A 22,705-nucleotide genomic window follows, 5' to 3' on the forward strand; every position below is an offset into this window, starting at 1 on the left:
TTGTAGGTTGACTGTTTTTATTTTCAAACTGTCTTTGCAGCAGCTGCCCTCCCCCTGCTTCATGCCATGAACAGTTGTAACATACTCAAATGGGGAGACATGGTCAGATGATGGAAGTCAGCTGTGTGAATCAGCCTCCCCTGATACCACACCCCAAACCAACTGCTCCACCCCTACTTCTGCAGCTGAGCCACAAAGCACACTGCACCATAGTTGGGTTTCTATTTGTGACAGACTTTTCTTCAAGCATTTGACAGAGAGATTTTTCTGTTAACATTTGAGAAGAAGATGGAAACTCCAACATATGAATATTATGAGAGCACTGGGCTTTTAGCTGAACCATGCATGAGGGTCAGTGACAATATTTTGGGAGCTCAACTGTCCATCCTGTCCTACTTCATGTTTGTCTTCAATCTCACTGTCAATGGCATAGTCCTCATCATCATCTACCGGTGAGTTGTCCAACAAAACTTCGTACTGATTTAACTTGCTTGATTATATGTATTCAGATAAGCTGTTATTTACACTAACTTTCAATATTAGTTTAGGCTCAAATTCCTACAGTTGTGGTCAAAAGTTTTCACTCACTTCTTCTTCTTCTTTTCTACATGTTTCTATGATATACAACAATCCTAAGTTTCACAAACTTTAACTGGCAATTAAAGAGGAGTGCATAGCTAACATGACTAACCTGTTAGTGTTCACTGATTTGGCAATATCTGTCACTTCTGGTAAAAAACTATTTTGTAAGAGATACAAGAGAAAAGCAGCTTACGTGTCTCACAGTCCAGACAAACGTCATCCAACTCTTTTTTATCACTGCATAATTCACCTTGTGGGTGGATTTATGTACATCACTGCTTAAAAAAACATAACAAGTCTCTCAAAGTCTGTCAAACTGGACAGTCAAACTTTACTGTTTGACCCTCCAGACATTTTACACTGCATCTCACCAAAATTATTATCTAATCCAATAAATAAATACAAATAAGGGTGAACTATTCTTATACACAACTTCCTCATACTACAAGAGCAGATGACTATGATCTATATTTGTTTTGGCTATACCACGTTTGGAAAATCAGACACTTATTGCACCCGCTGCATCCACAAAGCCACCAGCGTTGTGGAGGACATCACACACCCCTCACACACACTCTTCACCCTGCTGCCTTCTGGCAAGAGGTACCAGAGCGTTTGGGCCCTCACTGCAAGACTGAGACACAGTTTCTCCCCCCAAACCATCAGACTCCTGAACATTCAGTGACTGGACTGACACACACACACATCACACACATCCCAGGCCTGGCGTAGATGGCACTGTTTATGTGATGCCATGCCACATCTGACCTGATTGTGGTTTGGTTTATGTGGCCCAGGCTCATAGAAAACAGTTCTGGCCCGGATCTGGCATCAAGCTGGCACTTCGGACTGACTGGTGTCATGGCACCAGTCAGTCTACACAGAGGTAATCCACACGTGGGCCAGCACAGGACCACCAGTGTGTCTGCAACTGGCCTTGTGCTGGCCCATGTGTGGGCCACCTCTGGCAGATCTGGGCCACCAAAGGGCCATCATTTTTTGTGGTTTGTGGGCCATCTTCAAGCACATTGTGTGGGCCAGATCTGGGCCATACTAATTTTGCTATTCGGGATATTATATACGTCACTACCAAGCACTTATTTGCACAATGTCATACACACGCGCACAACCACGCACATCAAGTTACTCTTTGCACACTGCTCAGTCTTTTGCACATTTCTGTTGCACTTTGTGAAAAACTTGTAGCTTGCAGCACCATGGTCTTGGAGGAACGCTGTCTTGCTTCACTGTGTACTGAACCACTGCACATAGTTATAATGACAATAAAGCCATCTGACTTGACTAAGTAAAAAGTACTGTATTAAAAATCATACCTTTCATAATGATTAATTATGAAGAATTATCATACAGGTTTAAAAAACACTGAATTTAGAATCACTCAAAAAATGTGACTGATTGAAAATATTAATACAATTTAGAATAAATTTAAAGATATGTGTTTTTATCTATGTATGACATATTTCTGAGTTGAAGTTTTATTTTTTTAAAGCCTACATTGGCTGTTTTACTGCAACTGCTCTGTACTTTGTAATGATACCTAGCATTTATTAAATGTTCTACTCTACAATCTTACCTGGCTAAATCTAGGCCAACTGAGTTGATGCGAGGTGATCTCAGGGTCATACATATTACTTCAAGCTAAACTCATACAGCTATTTATTGTAGCATTTATTTTAATAACATATTTACTAATTTGAACAAATGGGTTTTAAGGATGAAGGGAAGTTTAAACAAAAAGCCTAAGCCTAGACGTAATTCCAATTTCCGAAATTCAGCAGTAGTGCTACATGTCGCCAAGAGTTCAACATTTTCTCCCTCTGTACCTGGATAGAGCCTGCCTGCAGCACCAAAGGACTCCATGAGCGCTGGCTATCTCTCTTTAGCAGCACGTGTCCCTCTCGTCCTCTTTATTCAGTGGACGATGATCGTCCATCGTCCACTGAATGAGTGAGCACACGTGAGCCTGAGGCATTTATACAGCCGTGTTTCGCATGTTTCGTGTATTGCTATGACAGGAGGAAGAAGAAATGGTACCTATTAATCATTTAGACAATCCCAATAATATAGTTATTTTCCACTGTGTTCTTTTTTATGATCAACTACAAATTTACCCCAAATTATGAAAATATAAATATTTTAATATGATAATCAACTCTAGAATATAAATATCCAATATCGGAGGAATTGATATTGCAGTACTGAGCCATATGACCTACATTTTTCCCCTCGTGCCAGCCCATCACTCCCAGGAGGTGTTTTAGGGGTGTGGTACTATGAGAGTTGAGCTGCAGTTGTGTGCATAAGGTTTGAAACTAACTTTTGGGACCCAGAGCATCACACCTCTCATGGGAAAGGAATCCGAGCTAGTGTGATTGAGACAAACTGGCTAGACTGGGAGTGAGGTCACTGAAGCGGTTAAACAGCTCCTTGGTGGCAGGACCAATGGGGTGAATGAAAGCCATGCTGAGTTTCTCGCGGTTCTGGATGTTGTCTGACTATTTTGGCTGAGATCCCTCTGTAATGTTGCATGGAAGTTGGGATTATGTCCTTTTTTAAGAAGGGGTATTTGTATTGTATTGTATTGTATCTTTATTTGTTTCAGACATATAAAACAAAAAACAATATATACACACTACATATATTTTCATTTACAGATACGAATATATATGTAGATATACACACACACACGTATGTGTTCAGATAAACAAAAAATATATAATGAAATAAAACAAAATCGTCTGACATAATGTAACAATGTTTGGTCTGAAAAGGAGTAGGAAGAAGTATGAACATACTTATTAATTCCTACCCCTGCTCAACATCTTATTGATCCCACATAATTCACCTAATTCCCATCATCACATACTCCACACGATACACGAGGAGAACCTATATAAACTTGGCTACCGGGATTGATATAATTTGGATATAATTTGATATTTTTATACATACAATGGGTGATCATCTTGATAATTGGTAATTGAAGAGTGTGATCTAATAGGGGGGATACCATTTCTCAGTCTCCATGGGTAGGTTTAAACCAGGGTACTGGAAAGGAGACTTTGCCTGACTGAGGTGCTTTGGAAAACAGGACATTTAAAAAACAAACAAACGAAAAACTACTTTTCAGACTTCTGAAACAAAGGGATTTCACTTTTGTTTAGCTTACAATGGGAACTTTAAATGAAAGATAAAACTATAATATAAAAAAAACCAAAGAGTTTAAACATTGCATTTCAGTTTCTTTCACTATAAACAACTACACAGTGAACTGAATGAAAACTTTTTCAGCCGTCATGATTCTTGATAATTAATTTAAATTTTTTATGAAGCACCAATATAATGTTATACTAGACTGTAAAAGGTCATAAGTGCATAATAAAAGGTGAAAGGACATAAAACAGACAAAAATATAAATAAAAATATGGTAGCAATTTATATTAATCTTTATATACTCCAAAAGAATTCCACTCGGACATTTTTCCCTGAAAAATGGACGAAGTATGCAACAAAAGCGAGGAGCATGACAGGCTTTTAGACCCTTTGGAGCAGAGGTGGATTTGACACAAAATGTCATGCGGTTGTCAGAAATACAACGACCAGGGTAACATGTTGAAGCCATACTACTTCCACAGACAGTGGAAGACAGTGACAGAATACCTCAGGGGCTGGAAAGAAGATGCTCTACTTTCTGAAAAGCCACTGTCTACCAGACGTCTTTTTTCCAGTTCTACCTTTGTGAGCAGGCAATCTAAAGATGTTTTTGGTGTTCACAGAAAACACAATAAGCAATGTCAGGGAGAAATTCAACAAAATCTGCTTGAGCGCTGGATCGAAAAGAGCAAGAGCAAGAGCCCCAGACCCATGTTGCGTTTCTCTCAGGCTTCTTTGGTTTCTAACTGCTTCTTCAGCACACTGTTGAGTTGACAATTTTTTCTTTATCTATTAACGGTGGGTTGTTTCCAATGGTTAGCTATAATTTAATCTCTTTTCCCATATATTTACTGTCAGGCAGTCCCTAAAATATGTTGCAGTGGCATAATTCCCGCCATCTGCTATATTCAAAGACTGAGACAATGAGGTTCCTTTGATAGAAAGTTTACATAAAAGGGTTAATGGTCAAGGTACAATAGACTCCTGGGGCAGCAGGAGTCAGTGGTTAAAACAACTGCCTCACACCCAGAGGGTCTGTGCGGAACAGTGTTGCCTCTGGATCAAAGCAAGAGCAACAGAACATGCATGTTCTGCATGTGTGTGCACTCCAGCTCACTCCAGCTCCAGATTCCTGCCATGGTCTAAAGACATGCTACCCTATGGTAGCTGGGATAGACATGGTACAATGATAAGATGCCAGCTGTTCAACAAGGTCCAAGTAATGACATTTGCTTGCTAGTAATGATGCCACTGTCAGTTGTTAGTGGTGTTGTAACAAAGCAGAAGCAATTCGAATTGACAGCAACTTAGCCACGAAGTGGTAATCTCCATAAAATCACAAAGAAGGGCTGGTATGCATGGTGGAGTAAATATCCATTTCTGTCCTTGAGGTACAATCTACTCAATCTACCGTCCTGTTAACTATTGGACCTCAAGATAAATATATTTCCCGTTTCTAGGGCAGTAGGGTTCATATTAACACCAATTCTCTTAGTTTTGATTACAGCCTGGATCTGGACAAATGCAAAGAAAAATTAGGAAAAGTAATATTTTACTCTTAGACTTTCCTTCAACTAACAAATAACACTGGCTGTCTAGACATTCTGCACAGGATGCAAAACTGCTTTTCACCACAAAAAGCTGCTGGTGCGGTACTCTCTCTTATTATCAAACATTTTCAAAAGCTAGAAATGTTATTTTCACCCCTGAATTTTCTTTGTGTTAAACTAACATTACACACATTGGTCAGCACTACAGGACACCAAGCTCCAACATTTTCGAAACTTATTGGAAAAAGTGGAAAAACATAGATTCATGTGTTCCTGTGGACTACAAATACGAATAACGTGCTTTTAAAAAGAATGACAATGTTCTCATGCCAAAGAAACCCTCGAATGTCGGTCTGCTCCACAGAGCTTTTTCAAAAAATGACCCCCCCCCAACACACACACACACACACACACACACACACACACACACACACACACACACACACACATATATGATGTAGAGAGAGAGAGAGAGAGAGAGAGAGAGAGAGGGAGAGACCACACCTACACCAAAAGGTTTCTGAGTTTGAGCCTTTGCTCTTATGGTTGAATAGTACATAATGATGTGTGTATAATAATGTAATAATGCTGTGAACTCTGAACTACAACTTTGTGGAAGTCGACCGTACTTATTTTCCATCAAGTCGAGAATCTAGAAATATCGTCTTTTTCTGCTCTAATTCTATGCTCCCCTCATGAAGTTCCTACTGAATTTCTTTGCGGCCTCCAAAAATACACCTTTACTCAGATTCTACGGGTATGATCACCTCCAGAAAAAGGTTGATTCTAAAGACGTATCACCAAACAATCCACAGATCCCAGTTGCCTGTAAACTGCCTGAGCTCAGAGAGAATTACAGCTGTTTTATAATGCTTTACTTATGAGTCATTTTACACATATAATAACTTTTCATGTTGACTCCCTTTTAGGTTTGAACAGCTGACCACTGTGACCAACATCTTCCTGTTGAACCTGGTGGTGTCCTCCCTGATCTTTGCGAGTAGTCTTCCATTCATGGCAGTCTACATGCAACTCTCCAACTGGATCTTTGGCACCGCTATGTGCAAGATTGTTGGCAGTGTCTACTATCTAGGGTTATATAGCTCTGTCCTCTTCCTAGCTCTTCTTACCTTTGACCGACACCTTGCAGTTGTGTACTCGGTGGGTCTGTTACAAGTGAGGAATCGAAGTTATGCAGTATTCTCCTGCGCTGTGGTGTGGGTGGTCAGTGGTTTGGCATGTGTCAGACCAATGATTCTCCATAAAATTTTTACGTCTAATATTGATAACAAAACTCTGTGTCAAGAATATCCTGGTTACATTCCAAATATTGATGTGGATGCCTTGAGATTATCTGGGTTTTACATTCAGCTTTTCCTTTTCTTTATCTTCCCATTGGTTGTAATTGTCTATTGCTATGCAAGAATCACAATCACGGTTGTGTCGTCCAAGATTGTAACAAGGTTCAAGACAGTCCGGCTGATATTCATCATTGTGCTGTTGTTTTTCATGTGTTGGACCCCTTATAATATTGTACTGATGTATGATGAACCAACAAGCTGCGAGGAAGAACAGAAACAGGCCTATGCGCTTCAAATCACTCGTTACATTGCCAACATTTACTTTTGCATCAGTCCCGTCTTCTACACGTTTGTTGGGAAGAAATTCCAGAACTATTTCAGGCAGCTCCTGGTGAAACACTTCCCAAAGTTAAAGAGACACATTTCTGTTAGTCAAAACAGCAGAAGCAACATGTCCACAAAAAGTACAAGAAACGAGTTTTAGAAATGTTATATATCAGTGTTTGCAAATGTTTCACGATTCAAGTTGGAGATTAGTAAAGTTTGATTACATATACGGGTAAATTCATACTATGATTGGAATAGAAAAATGGATGTGATGTATAAGAATTAAATCAATCTTGAGATTTCAAAGAACTAGTGTCACCAAAATGTTCCTGTGGTTCAGGTCAAAGCTGTTGTCAGATTCATATTGATGAGATAAAACTCTACATTCTATTACTTCAGTCACAATCTGCCAAATAAGTCATATTTGACCAGTGTTCAGGCCTAACAGCAGAAGTTCTTGAAATTTGACACACTAGTTCATGGTAGTCAAACTAATTTTAGTAATACACAAAGATAATCAGAGTAAATAGAGATGCAGTTTTTTTAATGATAATGTAAAATATCAGAAAAATTGTTGTTTTTTTTTTAACTTAACGGTTGTTTCATGTCTATCAGTCTTGAGTAAATGCACTCTTCTTGATTACTTGATGAAATCAACACTTTTAAATCAAAAGGCTGTAACTTTCTCCATTTCATGTCCCGGATATTTTTTAACACAGATGCTTTCCACTTGTTATTTGTTGCTGATGTGCTTCTTTTTTTCTGGTTTATAAACAATATACACACTACCATCGGCTCTGAAGCCAGCATCACTGTTCATATAGTTTCTTGAAAACTGTACATTGCCTGTATTCTTACTAAATAAAGAAAAAAGAATATGCTGTTAGAAACAGGAAAACGTACCATTTTAAAGCATTAAACAGAATTCATTATGACATTTACAATAAAAATGAGAAATGTTTTGTGCATCTATGTTCATTTTCAATTCCATTCAATGTTATTCATACAAGGCACCAAAATACAACAAGTCCCTCAAAGCCCTTTATATTTTAAGGTAAAGACCCTTCAATATTTGAGAGAAACCACAACAATCAAATGACCCCATCTAAGCAAGGATTTGGCAACAGTGGGAAGGAAAAACTCTCTTTTAGTGGAAAGAAACCTCTGACGAACCAGGCTCAGGGAGGGGCCATCTGCTGCAAATGGTTGGAGGTGATGGGAGAAAAACAGACTGTGGAAGACATACAGAGAATAATGATGATTAATGATTAAATATAGACTGGTGGGAACCAGTGAAGAGAAGCCAGTATGGGAGAAATATGCATTCACTTTCTGGTTTCTGTTAGTAAAACTGCTGCAGTATTTTGGATCTACGGAAGGCTTTTCAAGGAGTTTTTAGGACAGCCTGATAATAATGAACTATAGTAGTCCAGTAAGAAATGCACAAACTAATTATTTAGCATCACTCTGAGTCAGGATGTTTGTAATTTTACAGATATTGTGCAAATGAAAGAAAGCAGTCCTCCATATTTGTTTCATGTGCACATTGAAGGAGATATCCTGGTCAAAAAGGACTCCAACATACCTCAGTGTTACTGGAGGCCAAGGTAATGCCATGCAGAGTAAGAATCTCGTTGGATACCAGGGCCGAATACAATAACCTCAGTTTTATCTGAATTTAAAAGCAGAAAATTAGAGGTCATGCAGGTCTTTATGTCTTTAAGACATACCTGCAGTTTAACTAAAGATGTTATCACATCTGCAGTGTTTAGTCTGTTTAAGTCAAACTGGTTTGTTTCCCCCCTTTGCACAGAGCAATTGTGCAAGTGTGAACATAATAATCGCACTATGGTGTAGACACTGTACAGTTCCATAAAACTCCAGAGTGCTTTGTTTATGATCTAAGCGTGATCTAACCTCGACTTAACTACCAGGTGTACATTATAAGTTTGAACTAGAAAACATTTCACTCGCAGGGACCACTCCCTTGGTAACAATGAGCAATGAGGGATGAGGAAGTGTGATTAGTGCTGCGGTTTGGGGAAGGCATTGAAGGGGACTGGTGACGGCTCTCGGGCCGGGCAGAACCCCCTGTACTAACGAGAAATAAAGGGAGGAAAGGAAGAGAGGAGAGGACAGGAGAAGAGAGGAAAGAAAAAAGGGGGGGTAGGGTGGAGCATGAAAATGAGAACAGCGGGTATTGGATATTGGGAGCTTTTATAGGCTGAGGCCAGAGGGGGCGTGAAGGAGGAGTGGTCCCGCTCCTGAAATTCAGATGATATCTCCACCATATGCTTTGAATTTTGGGATGTGGCAAGTTACTATAGATGTGCAAGGGTCTGTACAGGCTAGCAAATATCCGTGGAATGAATGTAAGTTCTCCATGTTCTTCAGTAGTCCAGAAAACTGCACTTCTTCCTGTATTTACTTCAGTTGCTCCTGTCCCAGACACATCTGACCAGTGAGTGGACTGAACATTGGCACGTGGTTTGTAGTGACGTATGGAGTTCACTTAGACTGTTGTCTGTTTGAAAACAAAGCAAACTACTGATGGGCTGGTGTTCTGGTTGTGATAGAGCTGCCTGATGATGTACAACATACAGTCTCAATGATGCTGTGTGGCAGGTAGGTAGTGATGTTACATCTGACACTGAAGCCCAAAGGCTTGTGTCGAGTAAAGGGGGTGTGTCCAAACGAAGTCTGTGTGTGCATGTATGTGTATTAAATTATGCAGGACCATATAGATATTCTGCAAATGATACTTCATTATGTTTGCATATCCAGTGTTATGTAGCCCACATGTATTATCACTGCTGTACATTGACTATTCAGCAGATGTCAGCACTTTTGAACAGCTCATTTTGGAGCGGTTCAATTGCTGGAGCTGCTGAACAGCTGCTTTTTGGCAAAGCAATTGTCTGGAAAGATTGGACACATTCATGGGGCTTCGTCACACTATCACTACAGGCAGGTAATATGCAGGACTCCAGAGGCAAAGAGTAAACTCCAAAGGCCGCTTATAAAACTTATAAAAACACAAAAACAAACTATAGAACACTAGAACTATAACCTATGGGGAGAATGCAACAAAGAACTGATGAAAACTGAGGCCTTAAATACACACAAGGTAATTAGAAAACAGCAGGGAACACAGTGAACTGAATTTGACATATGAAACAAGGGAAGCAAAAGTGAACACAATGCACACGGGATAAGAGGCCGAGACACAAATCTGACATAGACAAAAGGTAAACAAACATAAAGACCAGACTGCCTAAACACGGTAGAAAAACAGACTAAACACAGGCAACATGGGACAGGAAAACAACTGAAAAGGATAACTATAAATATTGAATATGAGCAAAATCCAACCTAAACAAACGTCATATGAGATAAACTCACTTGAGAGCCTCCTTGCATGAACATTTTGCAGATTAGAAACTGGAACCTTGCACCAGAGCGTGTGACTGAGATTGAAGTAAAAAGAGGCCAACATCCAGAGAGCTTTGGAATATCGTTCAAGAAGCCTAGAAAACTATTCCTGAAGACTACATTAAAACTTTACAAGAAAGCTTGCCTCAGATGGTTGATGGGTTATGCTGAATAATAAGCATGATTTCATACTGACTGTGAAATTCATTAGAATTATACAAACTCTGTTATTGCCTCATATACTATATTTCCATGTATTTTTTGTACGTTTCAATAAATCATTGCACATGTTTCCGTTTTTGAAGCCAATGAGTCAACACTTTTGTACATTACTGTAAAGGATGACATTTCCCTTTACAATAATATTGCAATAGTCCGACCCTTTTGCAGATCACAATACCATTGTTTTAAGAAAAGATCAACATCAAAAGAACAACATCATTCTGTCCTTAAATACTGTTTTAGACTTTTTCAAATTCATTTAGAGCAACACAACCTTGTCTCTGTGAACCTCAGTTCTGTTTGACAAATCCAGTCCAATAGCAAATAAAAACCACCCAAATACCGGGAACTAAATGCCAGAGAGCAGTACAGCATTTCAATAAGGAGAAATTACTTGGATTTATTGAGAGAAATTAATGTATTTGGTGATTAGATGACTGATCATGGCATCGTGTGTTGTTTAGATGAACAACCAAATATTTATTCTGTTTATTAGCTGTGCAGTTTAGGCTCACGTTAGGTGTTAAAATCTTCATGACAGAGATCACTCTTGCTAAATATTACCAAATCAACTGAGAACTGAATGTGCTGACACAGCTCTACACTCAGCTCAGAGTGCGTGTTGATGTGTTGAGCTTTCTTGCAACACTCTCTTCTCATTCACACACACACACACACACACACACACACACACACACACACACACACACACACACACACACACACACACACACACACACACACGTCTATTCATATCGTTGTGGGATCTCATTGACATAATGCTTTGCCTAACCCTGACCTTACCCTAAACATAACCTAACTGTAAAACCTCCACTAAAACTACATTTTGGGTCTCTAAAATGCCTTCAAACTCGTGGGGAACAGGATTTCTCCAGGGGTTCTCCAGCTTGTAGAATTTTATTGCTCATTTATACTTTAGGCTTAAACATTTTAACATTTCAATTTTATATCGACCGCATCGTGAACAGTGTTACATTTGATTCACACTTCTCTGCATTTCTCTGACACAAAGATGGAAACTACATCATATGACTATGACTACAGCACTGGGTCGTATCCACCACCTGAACCATGTAGCAGGGACGGGGACAATATTCTGGGAGCTCAACTGTCCATCCTTTATTACTTCACGTTTGTCTTCAGCCTTTTTGGGAACGGACTGGTACTGTTCATCATCTATCGGTGAGTCGACCAACAGACTGCATGACAACAATCAGAACATGCAGCAAAATTCATGGGATAGATTCAGCTGAACAATAATTTGATAACTTCCTTTAGTTCTTACATTTTAAAAAATAGTCCTAATGGGAATGACTTTTCAAAGTATAAAAAAATTAAATTGAAAACTACAAATCAGAGTCACATTGACAGATATTGTTGTTACTTTTTATTTTAAATGTTTAAATGGTCCTAAAACTGTTAGTTTTCTTTTTTGAAATTATGAAAGTGCTCTAAACATATGGAAAGAAAATAAACTGATGCATAATATTGACCATGAAATCTGATCTTGATAAAAAACCTGCCACTGAAATTAAGACTGAGTGGTTTAAGAAGTCACCTCATAGTTTTAGTCGATAATTCCCACAGACCTACTGAACTCTCCTGATGGGCACATTTTAAGATGTGTATTTATAAAATCTGTAATCTCTGGTGGCTCTTAGATGATGGTTTCCTTGTGGCTGTGTGCAGCAGGGCTGAGGACGTGGGTTACTGACCTGGTAGCCTGGCTGCCCCGGGGTGGGTTTGGGGCGGGCGTGGGGTTCTGCCTGCTCTCTGTCTCTGGGCTGGGCCCCGGACTGGGCTCAAACCTGGCGCGGGGGGCCTCTAGTGCATCGAGCCAACTGGGGGCTATGCAACTGGTGGGGAGGCTGTTACATCATTGCAGAAGTTCTCTGGTCTTCAGGAGTTCACTTGGTGTCTATTGTCTTGTGTAGTCTGGGAGATGAGTGAATGTTGGGGTGGGTGCAGTTATCTCTGTGGTGGGGTCGGGTGGGCTGCCCCGGACTCTGTGAACCGGGCGGTGCTGCAGCTGTGGGCCCCGGTCCGGATGGGCCTGGGCCCCCTTGCCCTGGTGGGTTCCAGAGTGTAGGGGTGCCTACTGGGGTCAGCGGGGGAGCTGGCCCCAGGGAAGGGTCTCTTGTCCCTCCCTTCCTTCCCTCCCCATCTCCAGCTGTCTCCCTCTGGGGTCCAGGGTATAATTGGGCATTTTAACTACTTTTGATTTTCCCTCCACATTTCACCTTTAAAAACTATTTACTTTGCCTTGTTTGGTATCATTCTTTTCAGCACAACCTCACGTGTCTGAATTTACAGTTATGTTTTCATTTTGACATACTGTATTAACACAATTGATCTCAAATCAATAGAAAAAGTGATATTTTCACTGTAACAACCACAAACATGTTCATTGAACCATATTTCATAACTTTAAATGCAAATATAAAGTGTGAATTTTAAAATCCTATGCACAAGTTTTGCAGCCATTTACCTTTTACTCTTATTTATAACCATTTCAAACAATTTACATAACAATCAGCAGTTCTGCATTCAATAAGATGCCACACAAATTGTTTGTGCCACTCCAAAAAAATAATTTCTGTGCACAGTAAAGGAAAACATCACAGCCTGATACCTGCAGGTCTGACAGCAGCAGGTGTATCACTCCTGTTTCTACCTGGAGACAGCAGTCGCCTCATTGTTCTGACACACAACACAAAACTATCCACAACACTACACAAGACAACACATGAACTACACACTCCAAACACGCTAAACGTCACAAATCTCTCAACATCTCAAAACTCTCTCTTTTTCTGCTCTCTCTCTCTCTCTCTCTCTCTCTCTCTCTCCATCACTCCTAAAACTTCCCCCTCTTCCTAAACAACCAAATTTCATGTTGCCATATGATTTTTGATTGGTTGACATGGTGCATTTTTCCACCAACACGAACGGGCTGTTTTTTGTTTAATTTTTTTATTTTTTGCTCATAAGCAGAGAGTGCTCGCTGCGCTGTCCTTAGACAGTAAACGTGACGAAACTATTGAGGAAAAAACGCCGCGTATATATTGTTTATCATGACGTGGCCTATCAACACAATTTATGAACTGGTATATCACCTTGTTGCTTTATCATCTTGAAGTGGTCATGTGATTGGCTTACCACGACTACTTTATTCTTCCTCAGTCAAACAGCAGCACTCATGCGATTGTAGTTCAAGTGGGTTGTGCCAAAATGTGATTTGTCTACCAGAATGTGATTGCCGTCCACGGGAGCGCGCGCAGCTGCTTAAAGCTGTAGCGCCCAGACTTCTTATACAGACAGCTACGTGCAACTGATATAAGATGCAGTAAACTGAACACAGCTTTAACCGTCTGTTTGTTGAAAAATAGTAACGCGACCGCATTTTCTTGTTAGTAACAGTAACGGCGTTGTAACCATAGGACTACATTAGGTAAGACTGCACTTTTTTTACTACGGTTCGCAAAGGGACCTCCGGCTAATACGTTGGGTTCCGTTGGGCTCGTAGCCAAAAACTAGCTTTACTTTGCTTCACGTCATGTGGGCCACAAGTAGGGGTGGACATGGGCCGTGAGATTGAGACAAAGGCATTAGAGCCTTGTTGAATCTCTAGGCAAGCTTCCTAACAATTCCAAGGAATTGAACTACTGGGAACTGGGAACCTTGCCCTCCAATTCCCATTCCTATTGTTCGTACAAGAATTAGAAGGCAGGGTTAGGCAGAAATGATTTTACTCTGAAATGTGGAAGAGGAGTCAGTCTTACTGCTGTCAGGGGATTTGGTGGAGGAAGGTCAGACATTAGAGTAGGAAGATGAGAGCTCAGTGGAGGACATACCAACTTTTAAAGCGGGGACAGTGTGACTGCACCTTTTGTCCATAATGACCACTGTTTAATGTAGGGCTCTGAAGTTTTTAGGCATTAAATATAATGTATATTAAATATGTATTAAATAATAAACTTTCAGTTGAATTCACACACATACAATCTATCAAAATAACAAATGTCTAAAGAATAAAGCCTTTGGGAAATTGAGTACACTCTTTAATAGAATGGAACGATGGCTCCCTTCACATGCTGTCGTCCTGTAAGGGAGTCGATAAACCAAATCCTGTATATTCAGAGCCCTAGCTTACACAGTGCTTCGTACCAGTAATGAAAAATGGGTGTTGTCATTTTACCTCATGCTCAGGATCCTAAAAGATGACATGCCATCTGTCTGAACTTTCACCTTTAGGCTCTAATGTCTGTCTTTCTTTCACCTCACCTCCTGAGGCACAATTTCCCCAAACATCAGTTTTCCTGGAATTCAACGAGCACACTAAAAGTATCCATAAAGACCAAAATTATCTACAACATTGTTTAATCGCTACCACTGACTGCTCTTAAGTGCCCATTAAGTGTTGTTATGCATTGGCAGCGGCCCTGTTGGAACGTGCATGTAATTCCTCAGCTATGGCAAATTATTCCTGATAATGATTCAGTAAAATTGCAGTATACCAAAAATGAGGAGAGATAAAAAAAAAAAACAACAGAAGCAACTAGAGAGAAACAGAAATAGATAAAGAGACGGGGCTACCATAACAGTAACATATTCCACTTGGCAAGGGCTTGTGAAATGTGAAAAAGTGCACTTTTTGAAACATACTCAGTGCAAGCGAATGAGCTTCTGGTTTGTTTTGAAAGTTTCTCTAATATTTGGTGAGTAGTTTGTGAGTATGTGCAGTCAAGTCAGCATCTTGGAAAATGCATGGACGATACCATCACTAAAACCACTGTCCGCATATATCCAAATCAGAAACCCTGGGTAAATAAAGACGTTCGTGCCAAGCTAAAAGTGCGGACCTCTGCCTTTAACTCTATTCTCAGCCAGGTATGACAACACAGGCAGTGTTCAGCCCACGGCATCTCTCGCAGACGAGCTTAACAACTTTTATGCTCGTTTTGACGCAGACAACAGAGAGCAGATCCTCTACCCTCAGGAGGACAGTGAGGCTGCAACTTTAACTCTCAAAACAGAAGCTGTGAGATGGACTTTCAAAAAGGTCAATCCTCACAAAGCTCTGGGACCGGACGGCATCCCAGGCTGGCTTCTCAGACCGTATGCAGACAAGCTGGCAGAGGTGTTCACCAAAAGCAAGACCTACCATAAATAACTATAACCATCATTTTTCTCACAGAGTGATACAAAAGGAATCAAACCTTAACTACAGTTTGTGTGATTAAAGTAGTTTTGGGAGTCACAGAATCATAAGTGTGTCTAAGAACATCTTTTGCAACATTTTTCATGTTAGTCAGCTATTTTCCCATATGGAAAAGATATATATATATATATAAATCTTATAAAGTTTGTATCTGTCTTGTGTGAAACTTGTATAAAAAGCATACAAAGGTGAAAACAGATATAAGAGCCCTTGAAAAATTATATAATGAAACTTGTATGTTTTGGATACTTACTAAAACAATGTATGAAAGTAATGAGAAAGTGGCCACTTTCATGAGTAAATCATGTAAGTTTTTACTATTTCTTTTCCATATGGGTTGTACCACCTTTGTGAGTAATTAATTTCAGCTGGAAGTATACTTTGTGTCTGCAGCACCAGATTCTTCTGTATTAGTGTCACCATGGGAACTAAGAAAATAATTTTGAAATAATGGCAACCGTTTTGTTTTTGTATTTTAATAAAAATAAATAATAATAAAAATAAAATTAGCAAAGGTTTTGTGCCATTTTGTGAACGTTTAGAGACCCACTGTTTGAGGAAAAAAATGCTTATGCAGATGGTTGTTGGTCTCCAGGAGGATTCCATGTGACTGCTTCCTCCTAAAACACACGTTAGTAATGAAACAGTAGATGAATATCGCATAGTTATGGGACTTCCTGCAAAGACACTAATGGTAATAGGGTCTTATTAAAAAAAGTCTAACAAGCCAGCATGATAATCCAACCAAGTTTCAAAATGTGTAAACGATACGTTGGGCCACAATAAGCAGCCACGGGTTAAATGCCATTCCTTCTTCCTTTTTTTAAAGGTTTGTCACCAAAATTTGCAAAGTTCAATTTTCAGCTTTGTTTTGTTGAAACGTAGAGGAATATCACACCCGATAAACCAAAGACACATTACAGTTTTACATTTTTAGACTGGACTGGTTTTACAGTTTATTGTAAAAATATATATTGCACCCTGAACACATACTATTCTTCATTTTTCTGCGAGATTACCAAAAACAAGAATGACAAAAATATGAGGCTGGTGGTCAGTCTTTCTAAATATGGAGCATTCCAGTGCCGAATCAAATATCCCTCTAACATTTTCACCAAATGATTACAGCCCTGTTTCCAAGGGAGCCAAGGCGTTTATTTTTGCCGTGTAAGCAAATGTCACCGGAAAATTAATAATAATAATAATAATAATAATAATATGTTGGTGAGATTGCGTTTGCTTATGTGGCAACAAGAAAACACATTGGCTGAATTCTTTACTCCCTGTATTCCAAATTCTAAAGGATATTAACTTTAGGTTTACTTCACTGCATGCCACAAGTCAGCATACAGGTTACATCTTGGATTTATTAAATATAAATGTCTTTAAAATGCAATTTACGTGTAGGATGTTTGGCAGCATCTACTATGTGGGCTTTTACGCCTCTGAAAATGGGGAATTATGTATAAAAACAGTTGTAATTCTGTCATGGTCTTAAATGGCAAAGCCATTAAACAGACACTGAAGCAGGACCCAGGCATCAGAAACTTAAAGTTCCCGTTGACACAAAAGGACATCTCACAGGTGCAATATGTAACAATGAGGACTTGACAAGATTTGACTGGCAACTCAGGATCGTGGTCCTGAAGGAGAGGAGACGGGCATTAGATGCAGTAATAACAGCAGTCGAGCAATAAAGTCACTGATTGATTCTGACAGTCACTCAATTCCTTTATTTGTTAAAAACTGGAAGAACACTAAGGGAGGTGTCACTAACCAGGTTTCAGAGGTGAATCAGACCCAAAGGAGGGCTAGTATTCAGGAAAATACTTGACCAGCCCATAGGACACCAGTTAGTGAGTTTGGAAACAACGCTGCTCTTCGGCCACACAGGAGGTAGTCCTTAAATATCGCAGGTGATGAGGTTAATGCAAAACAGGTGTGCAGGCAGAAGAGCATGAACCAGCAACCCCACCACTACCATCATCATCATCATCACTCAAAGAGACAAAGGCCCTCATAAATCTGATGTTTACAAAAAAGAGAAAAAGAGGGTGTTGAATAGCCATGGATAGTAAAAAAATATTCACTTGTCAGTCTATCCCTGTGTATGTATAGATGTTACACCCCTGAAAACAGGGGGAAAAGAATCACGAGAGTGATTATGACTTGCGTCTCTCATGAAGTCATTTATTGCAGTAAAAATGAACAGAAAGGTTTCACATTCTGTACTGCTTAATGTCACATGGTGGAAGAAAAACACTAAATAATAAACCAAAATACTAAAGTGCTTACTATACATATACCAGAGCAGGTTTCCTGATGAAATGGCTGACCATAGCAGCGTTTTTAACTCCTGCCGTTATCTTAATGGCCATTACACAGTACAAAACGGAGGCTCAAAACCGCCACGTATATGTGCACAAAACTGTAATATAATGCTTCTAAAGCTTACAAAACAATGAAGGGTTACCTCTTAAATATCTTAACAGTGTACACATTGGAAATATATCAACTTTTAAACACTTTTACCTGAAAAAAGGGTCAGGTCAGATAGAGGAGGTGGCTGATATCCAGAAATCCTACCATTGGCTGGACAAAGCTGGACTGAAAGACAGCACAGAGGCACTAATCATGGCAGCACAAGAACAAGCACTAAGCACAAGATCCATAGAGGCTGGGGTCTATCACACCAGGCAAGACCCCAGGTGCAGGCTGTGTAAAGATGCCCCAGAAACAATCCAGCACATAACAGCAGGGTGCAAGATGCTAGCAGGCAAGGCATACATGGAACGCCATAACCAAGTGGAACATCTGTGCCGAGTATAACCTGGATGTCCCAAGGTCAAAATGGGAGATGCCCCCAAGGGTGGTGGAGAATGACCGAGCTAAGATCCTGTGGGACTTCCAGATACAGACGGACAAAATGGTGGTGGCTAACCAACCGGACATAGTGGTGGTAGACAAACAGAAGAAGACGGCCATAGTGATCGATGCAGCGGTTCCGAATGACAGCAATATCAGGAAGAAGGAACACGAGAAGCTGGAGAAATACCAAGGGCTCAGAGAAGAGCTCGAGAGGATGTGGAGGGTGAAGGTAACGGTGGTCCCCGTGGTAATCGGAGCACTAGGTGCGGTGACTCCCAAGCTAGGCGAGTGGCTCCAGCAGATCCCGGGAATAACATCGGAGATCTCTGTCCAGAAGAGCGCAGTCCTGGGAACAGCTAAGATACTGCGCAGGACCCTCAAGCTCCCAGGCCTCTGGTAGAGGACCAGAGCTTGAAGGATAAACCGCCCGCAGGGGCGTGCTGGGTGTTATATATATTTCATGCCAGCTTCATGGTGTCCCACACGCCTAGACTCGATCATGACTCTCTGGAAGCAAGTATTTAAATTCATGTAGAAATATGATAATAATTAACCACATTGTAAATCATCTGAGATATTGTCTTGGATACAGTTTGGATAGTTTTCCAGATCTTCTCTTTTCTCCCCATCTACCATTTGCACTTGCTATACTTGACTAACCCTAATTTAACCCTCACTCTCAAATTATACTTATAAACTATACTCACTAGCCATTTTATTAGCTTCACTTGTTCAATGGTTTATTAACACAGGTATTTAATCAGCATTAATCAGTTTCAAGTAACTAAGTTTATTTATTTATCACAATCAATAAAAGCCAGCCCATAATAGCAATGTGGACACACATGAACATGGCAAAACAACGGAACAGAAAGACAACCCAAATCGCAGTCTTAACGGGTAAGTTTTGACCTCCTTTTTAATGGATGCCACAGAGTCAAGGTCTTCATCGGAACGTCTGAGAACCTGGCTTGGAAAAAGGGTTGAGGCCTCACGTAATGTGTGTAAGGCCATCAAAGTAAGAAACAAGATTTTAAAATGAGGAATCAATCCAATACAGGGCTCCAAGTCCCTGGTATGTGCTTTAACCTGTGAATTATGTATCAAAGGCTGAGCTGAGCCCCAGCAAAACAAGGAATGAACAGTCACCTGTACCTGCAGCAATCACAATATCATTTAAGACCTTTCAATGGAGGGCTGAAACAGGAGGGCTGTTACTGTCTCTGTTACTGCGTCTCGGTTCAGATGGCGGGTGAGAATTTGGCGTTAACAACATGAAAGCACAGGTGGTTTCAATGGTTTATTGCTTCTGGTGTACTATCTTAGCACTCGTTGGTTCCATGCAATTGAGCATTGTTTAAAGGGCTTCTTGAGTATTGTTGCTGATTGTGTTCACAGTGTTCACAGTTCACCCATCTTGTAATGGCTGCTTCTAGCAGGATAATACACCATGTCATGATCTTAAACTGGTTTCTTGAACATGACTGGTCTGTCCTCACTAGACATAGAGTTGCCTTTAATTACCCAGTTAGACAGACATTGAACAGAGACTTTCAGCTAATGTCATGTTACTTTGAGTTTTCTGTACATGGCATCTTTTACTCACTTTCTCAATTTGTTTTGGTAAAACTAAATGAACACAAGACAGATCATCATTTTCTCGTTCACTGAGCACACATAAACATATTAGTTGAGATTGTTAATTGTCAATATAAACAGCTGTTGCCTTCATCGAACATAACTTTCAGGGAAACAGCATTATTCCACATAACAACAGCATACACATGCTAACGTATACTTGCTAGCATTGAATATACAGTGGTGCAAAAAAGTATTTAGTCAGCCACCGATTGTGCAAGTTCCCCCACTTAAAATGATGACAGAGGTCAGTAATTTGCACCAGAGGTACACTTCAACTGTGAGAGACAGAATGTGAAAAAAAAATCCATGAATCCACATGGTAGGATTTGTAAAGAATTTATTCGTAAATTAGGGTGGAAAATAAGTATTTGGTCACCTCAAACAAGGAAAATCTCTGTCTCTCACAGACCTGTAACGTCTTCTGCAAGAAGCTTTTCTGTCCCCCACTCGTTACCTGTATGAATGGCACCTGTTTGAACTCATCATCTGTATAAAAGACACCTGTCCACAGCCTCAAACAGTCAGACTCCAAACTCCGCCATGGCCAAGACCAAAGAGCTTTCGAAGGACACCAGGAAAAGTATTGTAGACCTGCACCAGACTGGGAAGAGTGAATCTACAATAGGCAAGCAGCTTGGTGTGAAAAGATCAACTGTGGGAGCAATCATCAGAAAATGGAAGACATACAAGACCACTGATAATCTCCCTCGATCTGGGGCTCCACGCAAGATCTCATCCCGTGGGGTCAAAATGATCATGAGAACGGTGAGCAAAGATCCCAGAACCACACGGGGGGACCTGGTGAATGACCTGCAGAGAGCTGGGACCAAAGTAACAAAGGTCACCATCAGTAACACACTACAACGGCAGGGAATCAAATCCCGCAGTGCCAGACGTGTTGCGCTGCTGAAGCCAGTGCATGTCCAGGCCCGTCTGAAGTTTGCCAGAGAGCACATGGATGATACAGCAGAGGATTGGGAGAATGTCATGTGGTCAGATGAAACCAAAGTAGAACTTTTTGGTATAAACTCAACTCGTCGTGTTTGGAGGAAGAAGAATACTGAGTTGCATCCCAAGAACACCATACCTACTGTGAAGCATGGGGGTGGAAACATCATGCTATGGGGCTGTTTTTCTGCCAAGGGGACAGGACGACTGATCCGTGTTAAGGACAGAATGAATGGGGCCATGTATCGTGAGATTTTGAGCCAAAACCTCCTTCCATCAGTGAGAACTTTGAAGATGAAACGAGGCTGGGTCTTCCAACATGACAATGATCCAAAACACACCGCCCGGGCAACAAAGGAGTGGCTCCGTAAGAAGCATTTGAAAGTCCTGGAGTGGCCTAGCCAGTCTCCACACCTCAACCCCATAGAAAATCTGTGGCGGGAGTTGAAAGTCCGTGTTGCTCGGCGACAGCCCCAAAACATCACTGCTCTCGAGAAGATCTGCATGGAGGAATGGGCCAAAATACCAGCTACTGTGTGTGCAAACCTGGTAAAGACCTATAGTAAACGTTTGACCTCTGTTATTGCCAACAAAGGTTATGTTACAAAGTATTGAGTTGTATTTTTGTTATTGACCAAATACTTATTTTCCACCCTGATTTACCAATAAATTCTTTACAAATCCTACCATGTGGATTCATGGATTTTTTTTTCACATTCTGTCTCTCACAGTTGAAGTGTACCTCTGGTGCAAATTACTGACCTCTGTCATCATTTTAGGTGGGGGAACTTGCACAATCGGTGGCTGACTAAATACTTTTTTGCCCCACTGTACAAATGATTTACAGCCACACGCATGTTAACAACTCCATATATTCGCATTATACATGCGTTAAGTCAATTAGCAAGGTTACAATACAACATGGAAATTTACTGTGTTTGGGCCAAGATTTCACTGCTTAGTTAAAATCGCTACAGCACCTCTTAACTGATCACTTCTACTAAACTATCTGGGTATAACAAATACCAACTGTGACCACGAGAGGGAGCAAAGCCATAAAAAACCACCAAAGATTATGAAATATTCAAACTACACCAACACAATGACAGTTAGTTCACTGTACTCATGTGGCCTTCACAGTCACCAGATCTAAAGTCAAAAGAGCCTTTGCGATGTGGCGCTATGAGAGATTCACGCCCAACAAATGTGCAGTGACCGTGCGATGCTTTGCTAATCTGTACCATGAAGTTCTGAATGGAAATGGTGTTCGAAAACAGCAAAAATTAAGTGACTTTCCAAGCTATTTCTCATTTTCCCTAGTACATCATGAGCAAAATCAAAGCCATGGCACAACACAGAAGTGCCACCTCCACAGGACAAGACTCAGCAGTCCATCTGCATCTTAAGGATAAAGGTCA

The 22,705-nt window shown here is 40.4% G+C and overlaps 1 protein-coding gene across 1 annotated transcript; it reads left to right on the forward strand.

Moving 5' to 3' along the window:
- The first annotated feature begins 213 nt into the window (after positions 1 to 213).
- Positions 214 to 7,894, forward strand: LOC146566637 (C-C chemokine receptor type 3-like). Its single transcript, XM_085285892.1, has 2 exons — positions 214 to 452; positions 6,236 to 7,894. Exons 1-2 carry the CDS (start codon positions 289 to 291, stop codon positions 7,089 to 7,091), a joined length of 1,020 nt encoding a protein of 339 aa, XP_085142018.1. The 5' UTR covers positions 214 to 288; the 3' UTR covers positions 7,092 to 7,894.
- The last annotated feature ends 14,811 nt before the right edge of the window (positions 7,895 to 22,705 follow it).

The sequence above is a fragment of the Mchenga conophoros genome, linkage group LG9 (assembly GCF_057382185.1).
Source record: "Mchenga conophoros isolate Kocher_MC1m ecotype Shallow Benthic linkage group LG9, M_conophoros_male_GT1.1, whole genome shotgun sequence".
Lineage (NCBI taxonomy): Eukaryota > Metazoa > Chordata > Actinopteri > Cichliformes > Cichlidae > Mchenga > Mchenga conophoros.